The following is a 14880-nucleotide window of genomic DNA, read 5'->3' as shown; positions in this document are numbered from 1 at the left end:
GGAAAATAAATCAATTACATGAAACTGATTGTATGGATAATTGTATGGGTGTACGGAAGGTTACATGCAAGAAAAGTCTGCTGTTTTAGAGGTATCTAATTTTGTTTTAAATATTTAAAGTAAAGGCATCTACAATCACCCAGAACTTTTCCTCTAATATCTACAAGGAATGTAAATGACAGCTCAAGCCAAAGACTTCCTGCCAACCAACAGTCCCTAAGGACTGATCTGGGGTTTAGTTGCTATTGTCTAAAACTAAGCAAATATTGAAGTGCAAATTTTTTCAGCATAATCTTTGAAAAGTTGGCCCATCATCATAATACATAATTTATCTCCGAGCTCCCTAAAAGAGTGATTTTTTTCACTGATGAAAAACTTGACTGCTTTTTCTCTGCCAAAGCTGTTCATTTTCTCACAGATGTACCCTGGAAGTTGGCATGTACAAAGCAAAACCATTATATGATCATAATTTGATTAAATGGGGAAAAAAAAAAACCAAAAAAACAAAAAGAGAAGTATCAGACTACACATTACATACAGTGTTATTTGATCAACTTCACCGATCGTTCTAAATGCAAAGAAACTCCTCCCGGTCACTTCAGCATACCTCATTTTATCTAATCCTGATCTACTCAAGTGGGGACTTAGAGCTGGAATCATACTGGGAATCAACACAGCAGAGAAAGTACTAACCTACAGATTCCTACAAGCACGTTGCACAGATACTATTCCACCGCACGCTGCTGTACCTTTTGCAGGATCCACTTAACTTTTAGGATCAGTTCAAGAATATGGATGCATACATGCTAAAGCTGGTAAACTGCAGTGTTGAAGAAATATCACTTCATTGATCTATGCAAAGGTGCTGGCACCCTACTACTATGAAAAATCAACATTTTTACCTACTGATGCTATTTGGATTGCTAGCTCTGAAGTCTTGATTTCAAAGCAGGTAGTAAATATTAAGGACTTAATTCATATCTTGGTAATGAATACCTGTAGCCCGGGGGGGGGAAAAAAAAAAAATCACCCTTTAAAATCACTGCTGTCAAATTATTCCTGATTCCAATTTAAGCTTTTCCCTCTTGTTTGGTGAATGAATATGAGTTAGTTACATTTTATTCAAGTCCTACAAGCACACCGCAGGTATGCAGACTCAGAAGAGACAAACAGTTGCCTGTTACAAATGTGATGTATCTAAGAAAAAACAAAGGGGATTTTTATTTTTTATTTTTTTAATTCCAAAATACAACTAGAAAGTATCTGAGAACAGGAACAAATTTGGCCTGCTGCCATCATATCAGGTATTTTTACAATAAGAAAAAAAATCAAAGGAGGTCTTCAATAATAAACAGCAATAACCTGAGAATAGGTAGGCTCAGATTCAATGTTTAAAGCTAAACAGGAACTTTTCTTCCACACTTGCTTTTCTGGAGAATTTCCTTACAAGTATCTCATGTTTCTAAACCAGTTCTCTCTTCTTGACAATGATGCAATCTTTCCTCACGTCTTATCTTCTGTATGCAGGATGAATTTAAATGAAATTCAGCACCATTTCCCCTCTCCATTCAGATTTTTACTAATATAATTTTTATTGGCAGTATCTTCCAAGTAAAAAGGCAAACGGTCATTCAAGTGCAGTATTTTTGAGAAGCAGCTACAATTACAGGAAAGGACACTGAACTGGTGATTCTAGAGGCAAATCTATTACTTCACAGAATACAAGATACACGAGGTACAAAGAGTATTAGGTACTGCATCCCTGCCTGTAATTGTGACAAAATATGGAGATAATAATTGTTCTAAGTAAGAAATTATTCTAAAGTTCTACTTCCACTTAGTCTTCTACTTATCTGCTGAGGCTTAAAACAGTACCTTTGGGCATGAAGCCATCTATTACAAGCTATGATAAACAAAGCTTTACAATTTCTTTTTAGTATAAACTCCTGTATAACTAGAAATCACATGTAAAAGGAAGACAATTGCACTACAGATAGAGCAGTAGACTTAAGGGAGAATTTCACATCTGCTACTGTGATTTATGCATTGAAGAAAGCAGAATGACAAACTGATTTTTTTAATTAATATTCGGTTTTTTAATTCTCTGGAAAACTTTGGAAGTTAGTCCCTTAGGAAGATTTAAGCCACCAAATTCAGTCCCTTCTAAGAACGTATAAAAGTTTGCTGATGACTGCGTCATTCTACCTCCACCATCTCTTCAAGCAGGAGATGCTTCCCTCCACCTAATGTTTACATTTCTTCTATGACCCTGCTTAGTGATGCTATTCTTCATCCATTTCCCTCAATACTAATCTTATGTATTAAAAATAAAGTTTCTCATGCACATAAGTACACGACGTGTACAAAACATGCAATGCAGTGTATAAAGCAACAGATTTCTTCCGGAATAGATAATCTATAAACATGAACTTTTATTTTAGTTACTTAGTGGATGCATATATATAACTGCACACGGTACCTATAAGGCATCCAAAAAAAAGTTTAATGTCTTAAAGAAACATCTGCGTTAGTTTCTGTGATTTTTTTGTTTGTTTTATGAAGTCGACTAATGGAGCAATAGGACAAGAACAAAATAGTGAAGTCTGCTCAACAGAAATGATAAAATAAAAATACATATTTTCTCAGTCTTTCTTATAAATGATAACATACTGTTCGAGACTGTCTAACAATAACTATGAAATACTGCAGAATGTCATACCTAGAAAGGGAGATAAGGACTATTATGACATACATCTTGCTTTATCATTGAGTGCTCATGAAGAAAATTAGATCCATTCAAGCATTTCAGTTTGGAAAGCTGTCACACACTAGAGGCTGATGGTCAGAATACAGAATATAAATCTTCCTATATTTTTGAACTATTCAGTTGTCCAGACTGCACATTATCAGTAAAACATGGTGCTTCTATACACACTGCGTCAGTGATGACAGCAATACGCAGGCCTCAACTGCAGTAAAGAAATCACTTTCAGGGCAGTTCCCTGCAAAATAAACTGCAAACATCTTCTGGTAGCTATTTTACTTCAGAAGATTTAAAACAAAAACCTTCCCTTCAATTCTGTAATACAAAACTCATGTAGAGAGATGAATGAAATATGCTTCTGATAGTTCCACCTTGCTTTGAGAAGCATCTTCAGAAGTATTTCAGAAAACCCAGGAGAAATACTCTGAAAACTGTAGGCAGATATGAATAATGATTGCTAAATTTTTCAAAACAATTGTTTTTTTTGCTTGTTATTTCCTTAAAGGAGTATTTTAAAGTTTAAACATTTCATGAAGATTCTTGAACAAAACTTTGGTGAAGTTTGATGTCTCCTAAAAACTGTACGTAAAGCTTTTAAATTCTGCCTCATTTCAAGAAAGTAGCATATCACTGAATGCCTCACTTAGCTGTTTTCTACCACTGCTGACATAGTCTCCTAAATGTAGTATTGTTAAAAAAAACGTTAATTTTGGCTAGTCTTTTATTCAAATGTTTGTGCATTCAGTTTCAGCATAATGAAAAGCCAGTTCTCCAGTCATACTACGTAAGAAGAAATGATGCACGCACACACGCACACACACACACACAAAAATCCAACAACCTAAAAGGAACAGAAGAAAATAAGGTGCAAAGAGCTGCTTTATAGGACTCTTCAGCCATGAAGGATATGCATTCTGAACCTTTGGATTCCAGGGCCTGAACTACTGAAGGTTCACGTAGAAAATAAGGGAAGAAAAGACCATTTGATTGTATCATCACTGGAGTCTATTATCCGTGACCAAACACAGCTGCCTGAGGGCATCAACAAAGAGTGCAATCAGTACTGTAATGTACTGCAACATTAGTTCTTAGAGTGAAGATCTTATGCAATATCTTAATATGGCACTACTTTCTACCATTATCTTGATTTGGCTTTAAAATGCAAGCTATAACACATCTCCAGGCTTTCACCTCTTAGGATTCTGCCTATGAATTCTGGAGTGCTGTCTTCCCAGTAAGCATCCTTAGAATCAGAGAATCCATGGAATCATAGAATTCCATAGGCTTGCATCTTGGGTCAGAAGGGATCTCAAGGATCATCTAGCTCCACCTACCTTGCTCCATGCAGGGCTGCCATCCACTAAATCAGGCACTAGGTCAGGTTGCCTAGGGCCCCATCCAAACTGGCCTTGAACATCTCCAAGGACAGGGCATCCACTGCTTCTCTGGACATCCTGTGCCAATGCCTCACCACTCTCTCAGAGAAAATTTTTCCTGTCATCTGATCTAAATCTCCCATCTTTTAGTTTAAAACTGTTTCCCCTTGTCTTATCACTACCTACCAGTGTAAAAATTTGATATCACTCCTTCCTTCTTGAGAACCCATCCAGAAATTCATGATGCAGTATTTCCCAAGAGCCTTTGTTACTAAATGTCCCCATAACATGATCTCTGGATTGTTTCTCCTTGAGAAGTCAGCTACACAAACTTTGATGAGGCTGAGATCTAATACCCAAAAAGGGCCAACCTGTTAGATAGGAATCCTAATTGCAATACTGTTACTTTTCCCAGGGTATATCAAGAGATAATGAAGGTGCATAAACCTTCCTGGTTCCACTTTTCCTCAAAAAAGCTATGTAGGATTTTCTTTTCTGGCAAGGAGCACTTACCCTGCTGCCCCTGCGGTGTTTGTGAGATGATGAACTGTGCTGGCTGCAAGTTGGTTGTTGGATGCACCAACACAAACTGTTGCAGGTTGAGATTCTGCTGCTGAAGCTGCTGCAAGTGCTGCAAATCCTTAAGGAAACAGGGGAAGGGGAAAAAAAAAAAAAATAAAAATAAAAGAGGAAAAAAAAAGAAAAAGGAAAAAGAGCTGTTGTTACACATTTATGTCAGCCATGATTCCTAATTAAACTATATGTTAAATATAGCAGTCCTGCTACTAAAACATCTTTTAGACTGGTACTGTGAATTTCACTGCCCTACAAAAAAAGAAAACACAAAACCAACAAAAACTGCTTGCCAAACAACACAGCAAAAAAATTCTAACATTGTTCTGCTTTAATTTAAAAAATATCAGTTCCCCGCCCCCTCAACCAAAGTGACTAAGTTTCCAAATACTTGTCAGCACTTTTATTTTTCGGATTTATGTTTAATGATGCAACTTCTGCTACAACATTTGTTGTATTTGTTAACAAATCCAGCACATTTTCGCTAGGAGCTACAAGGGCTGCTCTGAAGGTAACGTCTCCTATTTTATTGCGTCGGTCCACAATGCCAGAGGCGGATGTTGGTGGTATGGCAGTAGAGATTGAACCCTCCCATCAATATCCCATTACATGTTGTTGCCATGTGACAGATAGCAGCAGATGGGCAGTCTGATATGAGAACACATAAGAAGCAAAGGGGTGCCGCTGAATTTCTCTATGTGGAAAAATGGCACCCACTGACATCCACTGATGCTTGTTGAATGTTTACGGAGACCAAACAGTGGATGTGAGCACAGTGAGGCAGTGAGGTGGTGCTTCAGTAGCTGTGACAGAGGCAGTGGATTACTTCCACTGGTGCAGATTTTTATGAGCATGGCATACAGGTTCTTGTTTATCACTGACAAAAATGCACAGCAAATGGTGGTGACTGTTGAAAATAGCGTTTTGTTGCTGAGAATTTGCCCTATCAAATAGTGTTACTCTGCTCTTTGTATCTGTTACATTTTCCATAGAAATATATAGGAGGCATTGCTTTCAGAGCAGCCTATGTATTTTTTGTTTATAACAACAGTCTGCAAGTACCATTTTAATAGTAATGGGAAAGCAAAAAATTATATAGATTCCTTGTTTGCACTTTAGTTGTTCAGGTCAAATTTTGAGAAGCAGCTAACCCAAATAGTAAACAAATACATCTGATTAATTTTCAATCAAATTACAATAAGTGTAGTAGACACAGCTAACCAAACACTGCACTATCGTAGAATTCTACTTTTATGTATTTAAGCCATTCAGACCTGTTGATATATATATATTTTTTTTATAACTGGTTTTGACATAAATGCTGATCGCTGAGAAACTGAATCATCAAGAAAAACTGATTGATGAAGAAAAATTCTCCAGCTTCACTTGTTTAGCTGGAGAATAAAAAAGCAAAGCTATAAAATAAAAATCACAGCAAAATAGCCTTTTAAAACTTCTTCAGAGAAGGAGATAACAAGAGTAACTGAAATTTGAAAGCTGAAGCACAGTATAAAGTTAGCCAACAGAACAGCAGCGATCTGCATAAATTATCCATACACACACACAGAATCTTTCCCAGAAGAAGCTATTTCAAGGAGTGTGCTGCTTGCCAAGCAGGTATATAAAGTCAGAAGTCAGAAATATCTCCCACATTTACAAGTTCCAATTAAAACAAAATCAAAAAGCTGTCCAAAACTTTCTTTCAGGTAAGCTACTTAGATACTCAAGTATCTGCTTGCTGACAGAAGGCCTCAGCCAGGTCTACCAGTGTCCAAAGGCTAACAACATCAGGCCAATCCTAAACCAGCACTCAAGTATGACTGCATGAATAGAGCCGCTCATGTTAACATACCTCTAAAGTGAAATGAAAGCAAGTGAGACTAACAAAGACCTGCTTCTTAAGGCTTGTAAACTACCATGCATTTTTGACTGATGCAGGTTACTAAGCACTCGCACAAGCTGCTCTGCCAGCAGATATGAAAGGTCATTAACTGCTAAGCAGCAGAGACAGGGTTGAAAAGTCAAGACAGTGTCAAGGATGACTTTTTATAACAAACAAAACAACCATTTGCAATATATATCTGTCTGGGTCCTTATGTTATTTTTAAGATGTTAAACTAAGACTTAAAAGCTCCAACAATCTTCTGAGGAGGTAAGATGGGAATGTCAGAAAGGCAGCTTAAGGAGTTAAAGAATCCACTGACTCATGAGACCTCAAGACACGCATTACAAGAAAATGACTACTTAACCTGCATTTATAAAGGCACTGGCCATCAGCCACTTCATCAAGTTAAGTCAAAAGTACGCTGAATAATAATATGGCAGACAGACACCAGATGGCACTGACCAAACAATGGAAAGTTCTGTTTTAGAAGAAAATGGCAAAATAACAAAAAAGGCCTCATGGCACAGGGTGTTTTTAAGTTGATAGTACTGTTTGCTTTTGGAAAATTTGGGTACTGCAACCATTCCTACAGAACTGAGGCTAATTTCCTTCCTTAAAAGATAGGCTTCTTCCTTTTTTTTTTCCAGGAATGTTCCAAGTTTCTTCTGGCTTCATGTTAAAAGCTATACTGGCTAGAAATGTTATTAAAATCTCCTACATTGAGCCCAATGCGACACAAACCTCATTTATTGATACTCATTACTCTCTACTGGTCACCTTTCCAGACTGAGCAAACCCTCCAGAACAGTGGGTCTCACACAGACCTGGATGCGAGGACTAAATGTAGAAGAAGAAACAGAACGAGGTGCAAGGTGACTATGGCTGAGAACCTTGGGGGAAAAAAAACAAACGAAGAATCATAGAATCACAAGATTGGAAATGACCTACAAGATCATCTAGTCCAACCATCTCCTCACCACCACTGCCACCACTAGCACTAAACCATATCATACAGCACATCATTTCCAGATGCCTCTTGAACACTGTCAGGGACGGCGACTCCACCGCCTCTCTGGGCAGCAATTCCAGTGCCTGACCACTCTCTGAGAGAATAAGTTCTTCCTTATGTCTAAGAGAGGCTAAGAGATGAAAAGAACAACAAAAAAAAGTATAAATCCAAAAAGCAGAGCTAAGAAGAAAGTTTTGAGGAAAAAAGTATGGACAATGATAGTGGGCCTCCTCCCCTAAAGCAAGCTAATTAGAAATTCCTAAACAACACAGTATATCTCAAATGATTTGAAAAACCACAAGAGAAAGAAGTATACATGGAAAAAATCTCAACACACCAAGAGTACTAAAAACCAGGATGGAGTATATGGTAGTGCAGGCATGTCCAGCCTACAGCCCACATGCAGCCCAGCACAGCCCACAGTGTGAGCCACCCCATGCTACACCAGGCCCTCATGGCAGTGGCTCTTCCCACTGAGCAGCCCAGCTGGGCCTCAAGCACCAACAGAACATGAGTGTGCTGCTAACCCCAGCTGGGCTGAAGCCAGGGCACAGAGCACAGCATGGTGCCAGCTCAAGTGATGGCAAATCATCTTACGCATTTTGATACACTAGCTAAACACAGTCCTGTGAACAGAGAAGAATTACGTAGCCATGCTTTCCATGTTGATAAAGGAATTTGAGAGTAGGTCACATATTCCACTGATTGGTTTTGTGGCTTTTTTTTGGCTTTGTTCCTCTTTTCTTTGGTATGTTTTAATAACAACCGTTAAAAATCAAAACAAGTTTTGTAATTTATAGACATTGACTACGTTATATTTTATGATGGCTATCCAAAAGTAATGCTTCCTATTTTATTATTATGTTGGCCCACAACGTCAGAGGCAGATGCTGGTGTGGTATGGCAGTAGAGTTGAACCTTCCTGTGTTTTTGCTGTATGACAGCTGGCTGACGAAGGGGTAGTCTGGCAAAACGGTGTCTGACATGGAAGCACATAAGCAGCAAAGGTAAGGAACTGAATTCTTCCATGTAGGAAAAATGGCACCCAATCAAATTCATCAACGCCTGAAGAATGGCTGTGAAGACCAAACAGTGGATGGCAGCACAGTGAGGTGGTGAGAGGTGCGTTCCAGCAGTGACAACAGTGACAATGAGTCACCTCCACCAGTACAGATTTTTACAAGTGTAGCTTGCAGCCTCCTGTTCAACTGGCAAAAAAATGCAGAGATAAGGGTGGTGACTATGTGAAAAAACAGTGTTGTCACTAATAACTTGGTCAAACAGTATCATTGTGCTCTTTTTATCTATTGTCATTTCCATGGAAGTAGGAGGCATTACTTTCAGAGCAATGTACATATATACAGGCCAAGACAATTACTCTTCGCACAGTGTGGACCAGGCAAGCCAAAAGGTTGGACAACCACACCACAGCATATTTGTAAGATCAAATAGAAGAACTTTTTGTTTAAGGGTATCCAGTAAAAACATAGTAGCTCTTATTGTCAGACTCTAATCTCACTTCAATATGAGAAAACTTTTAAAACTGAAGTGTCAAGAGAACTGGTATAAGTAATCTTTTTCTCTAAATCTGCTTAGGTAAATGGTATCTTGACTGAGTCTTGTTTAAATATAGAAATAAAATTATGTAACTTAGAATAGAAACACCACCTTCAAGGCAATTCACTCAAATAGCCCTACCAATCTTTCAAATTCATTTGAAATCCAACTTTATTTCTGCTTCTGGAAAGATTTATTATTTTCTTGTAGCACTACAAAAAAGTCTCCTGACATCAACCATGTGAACAACTTCTGACACAGTTTTCCTAGGCTATTCCTTGTTTTCCAAATGATAATCTGTATAATTTCACAAGTATGTAGAAGGAGAGGGACAAACTTTTGAGGAAACAAAATTTTCTGGTGTTTCCCAGGAAGTTAGAAAGATCAAAGCAATCCAATTCCTATCTCTGCCAAGAAGAGTGAAATATTTTGACATGAGGACTTTTTTTTTTTTTTCAAATCCAAAGTTCTAAATTCAACACCATTATCTTAAGTAAGAACTTCACCACAAACTTAAGTATCTCTGCCATTTTGAAGTTTACATCATATAAACTCTGATGATGCATTCTGAAAACAAGCAAAGAAGTTTCCAAAGAACTCAAAACTTGGTACAATTGCTTAGTGACAATTTAGCATCAGCTCACAGCAGCAGTACTGACACCTTACCACACTTCTGCAGCAGATACCTGACATTAACCGCAGCGCACATTAAAGAAGTCATGCTTGTGCAATTAGCTAATTAAAATAAATATGGTAATCCCCCTGCTGCAGAGACCTGCCAGTTAATCAATTATTCAAAAACCATAAAATAAAATAAACACTCAGCTATTTGTGTAATCAGCTGTGTGTTTACAATAGCAACACAAAGCTGAGCACTGTTCACAGAAAGGTGTTGAGATGGGTCAAAAAGCAAAGTGGTATCCAACTACAAAGCTAGACTGTGTAAGTTTTCCATAAAACATCACAAATTATGTCCAACAGCTGCACAAATTACACCCTGCGCTTTTATGATAAGAGGAAGCAAAATAATCAACCAAGCTATGCATAAACTGGAACAATCTATCCTGAAATGAACTGTTAAACCTAATGTTTAAGAAATTAGGAATCTCTCAGTATGTAAGTGAAACTTTTAATTTGTTCCACTTGCACTACAAATACACTTTATATGGTGACAACTGCATGATCACTTGCTATTTGTTTCCAGAGAACCTTTAGCTCATTCAAGCACACAAAATCAGATCTTCCGAAGTGAGTTGTCTATTTGATGGCACATGCTTGATTGTTTCAACTCTACTCAAATCCTTCTCTGAAGACTTTGAAATTCTGGAGAAGAAAACCCACAATGCTGAACTAGTAATTGTAAATGCTTCACATATTTTCACAGCATCTCAACACAATGGAAGAATAGGATAGCAACACCTCGCACACACACAAAACTGCCTCTAGAAGTATCAACCACATTGCTGGCATATTTGCAACAAGTGTAAAGCCAGAAATGTCAAGGTACAGATTTGATGTGAAATTTTAACACTGGTTCAATAAAGCAGACCTCACTACCTTAGGCTGCACATGTGAAGAACAAGAGGCAGAACTATGGATCATTTAAGTTTACGTTAAAAGATTTGTAGAATATCAGATAGGAACTCTGACAGACGCACAGATTGCAGCTGGATGCTAAACATCAACTTCCTCTTCCACTCCTTCATTGCCTACAGACAAAGGCTTAATAAAACAGAGATGGTCTCGGGTATTAAGTTCCCTTGAAAGTTACATTTTTGATTCACCTCCAACTCATGACATTGAATTGGGATCCTTTGCTAAATGCAGTCATTTGTTCACGTGACTCAAGTGTCACAGTGCACCAAGAGGCTTAGTGGGCTTTTGGTTTGGCACCACAGTGGCCTCTAAAAAGACAGCCACAGAGGTCAGAACTTTCAGAACAGCGTCACAGAGCCTGTCCATTTCAGCCAATGCAAAACTGATGATAGAACCAGGCTCTTACTCCTCTGGTGGACTACTGCAATAAAGGAACAGCACATTTCAACAGTGGACCTCACAAATAATTGTGACGTTTCCATTGTTTTACTTAATCAGCTCTCATCTTCACTTCTTAGACACCTCACCCCAGTTGAATACAAGAGAAAATATTCTGAGGTCAGCCAGTCTTAAAAGGCTGCTCACTGTAAGTAACCGTGGAGATTACACACCCAACATACTTTGCACAGCTAGACCAATCAAACTGCAGTATTACATACCAAGAACCTTAGCCTACGAAGAGATGGACTCCAATGTTGGCAATACAATCACCTACAGGTAGTACTCATGATGTTTGTGATCTACACTTGGTTACCCTTGTCCAAAAGTCTACAGAGTTTCAACACCACACATGCTAAGTTTTGAGTCACTAGCGTTGCATTCTCAAAACTAAGACAATACTGAAAGATTAAAGTAAACAAAATTTCCTTGGCAAGCAGTTCTTCAGAGCAAAGAATTAACAGGTCGTTAGCAGCAGTCCATAAAATTGGACAGATTCCAACAGTAGACTCTTTCTGGCAAGATTTTCTCTGGAAAAACAGGAGTGCTGATTCTTTGTCACTCTACTCTCAGTATTAAGCACCAAGTCAAAATAGCAAACAAACCTGTCCGGTTGCCTTTATTCAGCTCTCTAATTACTGTTGTTTGGATCTGAGCAATATCTTTTGTGATACTGTAAGCATTCTACCCTATACATAGGTCTCAACAATGGTATTTTCTATGGGCATCTTCCTACACTCATTTTTCTCCCTTTCAAGCTAACTACAAGGAAGGAAATAAAGAAAATATCCCATCTGGACAGATTCTCGAACTAACTCAGGAGCTCAATGGAACTGATAAGCAGCTGGCTTACATTCTTAGCTACACCTATCAATCTCAGAGCTAAGGATGAACAAGGAAATACTAACAGTACCTCAAAGACTCTGGACACTCAACTGAATAAGGAATAAAAATATTACTTCAACGATGCAAGTTGTTAAACCTCATTTTCCACCCTCTCAAGCCTCACCTGTGCAATCTGTATTGGCTGAGATAGAGGGATCTGCGTCATCGGCGTTGCAGCAGAGGCCGAGATGGTGGCACCAGCAGCGCTGTGCTGCTGACTGGCTGAATGCTGCACTGCAGCTGCCAGCAACTGTGCCTGCGCCTGTTGTAGCAATAACTGTTGCTGGGCTGGCGTCAACGTGAGCTATAAATAATTAGAAAACAGCCATTAATAATGGAAAGAGCCACTTTAGCTACAAAGTCATTAGCTAGCCCATTACTAGTTATATTAACCAGACGTTCCTAGAACTATTAATACAGCTTAGCCATGAACTAGTCAATGACTTTGGCCTTAAATAAGGTCAGCTGGCTACTCAACACATTGCATGAATCAACCTACCACAGAACTGATATAAACCGAACCACATGAACGGAAACATTTGCACTTACTGGAATCCACAGAATCTAATTTTACTAAGTTTTCTCCTCAACTCTACCAGGAGATTCAGGAAAAAGGTAATTAAGTAGCAAGCAAAAGAAAATAATTGTATTGCCAAGCCTTGAAAGAAAATTTACACCCAGAAGAACAGCAAGTGATTAGCCAGATGAATGAGAAGCAGGAATGTTGGCTGTGGCTACTGAACAAACTGATAACACCCCAGCTGCTTCACATTAGCATGAATCCCTGCCATATTCCATCATTTCCATTATGCCCTAAGATATAAGTAAAGAACATGAGCTCCATTTGTTTTTCTCCAAGTCTCCCCATCTGCTTTTTTTTTTTTTTTTTTTTTAATTGAATAGAATTGGCAAGTTTACATCCCTTTCCTTTTCCAAACACACATTATCTCTGTGAAACAGGTGGCAGCAGTCTCTCCTTTACATGTAAATGAATCTTGACGCTCACATTTACTACAATCCATATCTGCATAGACCTGGAGTCCTATGTTTCACTACTGCAAATACTCAAAATAAAAGAAACTGATATGTTTTTAAAACGACAAAAATAAGTTACTAAAACCCAGCTTATTATTAAAACAGTCTTACTTTTAAAACCTTCAATTAAATTAACCAGAACTAAATAGGACATTGGCTGCAAACTAGCTTACAAGATTTAACAATTGAACATGAAATTAAGACAATTTCATCCATCTGCAGAGATGACCTAACCTAACAATTCAAATCCTAAATACTTCACTGGAACAACTGTCTTACATTCCTTATTAACATCTACACTGTTAAAGATGGAAAGTTGATAACACAGAAGCAAGATGTCTAACCTAACCAGCCCACTCACAGAACTTTCTTTTCTGTTTTGACTAAAGGCGTTTAGAACAATTTAGAAACATCAGTAATCCTTAAGCAACAGTTTTTCCACAATTCCACAGAAAACCTTGCAATTAACAACTCAGAACTGGTAGGCTAAAACAGAGGAGTTGAATAAGCTCAAGGCACAGATCACCACAGTTACTTAAAAAGAAATCTGTATGACAAGAGAAAATTGATGTCAGCAGTTCCATCGTTTTTGTTCCTCATAACTCAAGTATCCAATACAATTTAATCTCATGCTTGCATGTCTCATTTCACTCTTGCAGTAACATCCTCAGCAATTCATTTGGGCACACCAGCTTTAAGTTCCACTGTAGATGGGTTTTTTAATGCAAATACTCTGTAACAAAACCAGACCAAAGGGTGCCTTTCCGTAAGAAAATATTCTCCCTCTTGGTCCTTCTTTCACACAAACTTCCTCCTATGTGAAAGGAAATGACAGTAACCTTCTCTGATAATTCTACAGGGACAGCAGTACTGCCATCACCTGCCAGACAGGAGGCTTGCTACAGTATGCTTAGGTAAATCTTACCCCAGTGATCTGTCCTCCGGCCAGCATGAGCTGGGTCTGGGGTATGGCCGCCTGCACTGAAGGCTGCTGGGAAGGCTGGCTTGGCTGCTGAGAGTCCCCAGATTCTTCATTAGATTTAGACTAGGACAGAAAAAAATACAACTCTTTATAGTGTAAAACAGATGTTAATGTCTAACACTGCTATGTGAACACTGCACAATAAAAATCTTTCATCTGCATACAAAAAGCCCTTGGGTTTATTTTAAGAGTGGGTTTAAGCAATGGCTTTATGTGCCCACCATCTCAGCTATGATTGCTCAAACAAGTCTGTAGGTAATGCGGTTTAAACAGAAAGAGACTCACGAGTCATTCGTGACTCTGACATTATTTTCAGATCTCATTTCACTTTATGCAATGCAACTGAAGCTGACGCTACTTTGCACCATAAAGAAAAGGTTGTAAAAATTATTCATTGCCTAAAATCCTCAACAATAGAAAGAGAGAAAAGAGATTGTATTTTCTGTACCTGCATACTGGACCTCAAAGTCATCATATTGTTGGCTGATAGAGAACTAGTTTGAAAAATCCTCATAGGTTTATCCACTTACAAAAAAAATGCACAGTGCATACAATGCTTCTAAATAATCAAAGTTTAGTGTTTATTTAATTAAACGCTGCTTTATTTTAAATGGTTTGTTGTTTTTTAAACAGAAGAAATTGCAAAGACACGAGGGAGGAAATGCAAGTGCATGAAGAGGGGGAAGAGAGTTTTATGATAATTAAAGCTGGTTATGCAGAACATTAAAATTCTGCATAGATTTGCATATTTTCCACCACCTGTTTTGGGGACTGCAGAGC

The 14880-nt window shown here is 38.2% G+C and overlaps 1 protein-coding gene across 4 annotated transcripts in view; it reads right to left on the bottom strand.

Moving 5' to 3' along the window:
• Positions 1-14880, bottom strand: part of POU2F1 (POU class 2 homeobox 1) — a gene marked incomplete at both ends in the record, with an annotated part of 108722 nt that overhangs the window by 20762 nt on the left and 73080 nt on the right. For 3 of the 4 annotated variants that reach the window (XM_079542404.1, XM_079542401.1, XM_079542402.1), the window contains 3 exons: positions 4654-4780; positions 12208-12387; positions 14044-14163. In XM_079542404.1, coding sequence (XP_079398530.1) covers positions 4654-4780; positions 12208-12387; positions 14044-14163 — 427 coding nt within the window. The remainder of the gene's footprint in view (positions 1-4653; positions 4781-12207; positions 12388-14043; positions 14164-14880) is intronic. The other variant, XM_079542403.1, reaches the window with a different exon arrangement.

The sequence above is a fragment of the Tetrao urogallus genome, assembly GCF_951394365.1.
Source record: "Tetrao urogallus genome assembly, chromosome: 1".
Taxonomy (NCBI): domain Eukaryota; kingdom Metazoa; phylum Chordata; class Aves; order Galliformes; family Phasianidae; genus Tetrao; species Tetrao urogallus.
Note: the sequence above shows the minus strand (reverse complement) of the source record. Positions and strands in the feature narration are given on the sequence as shown.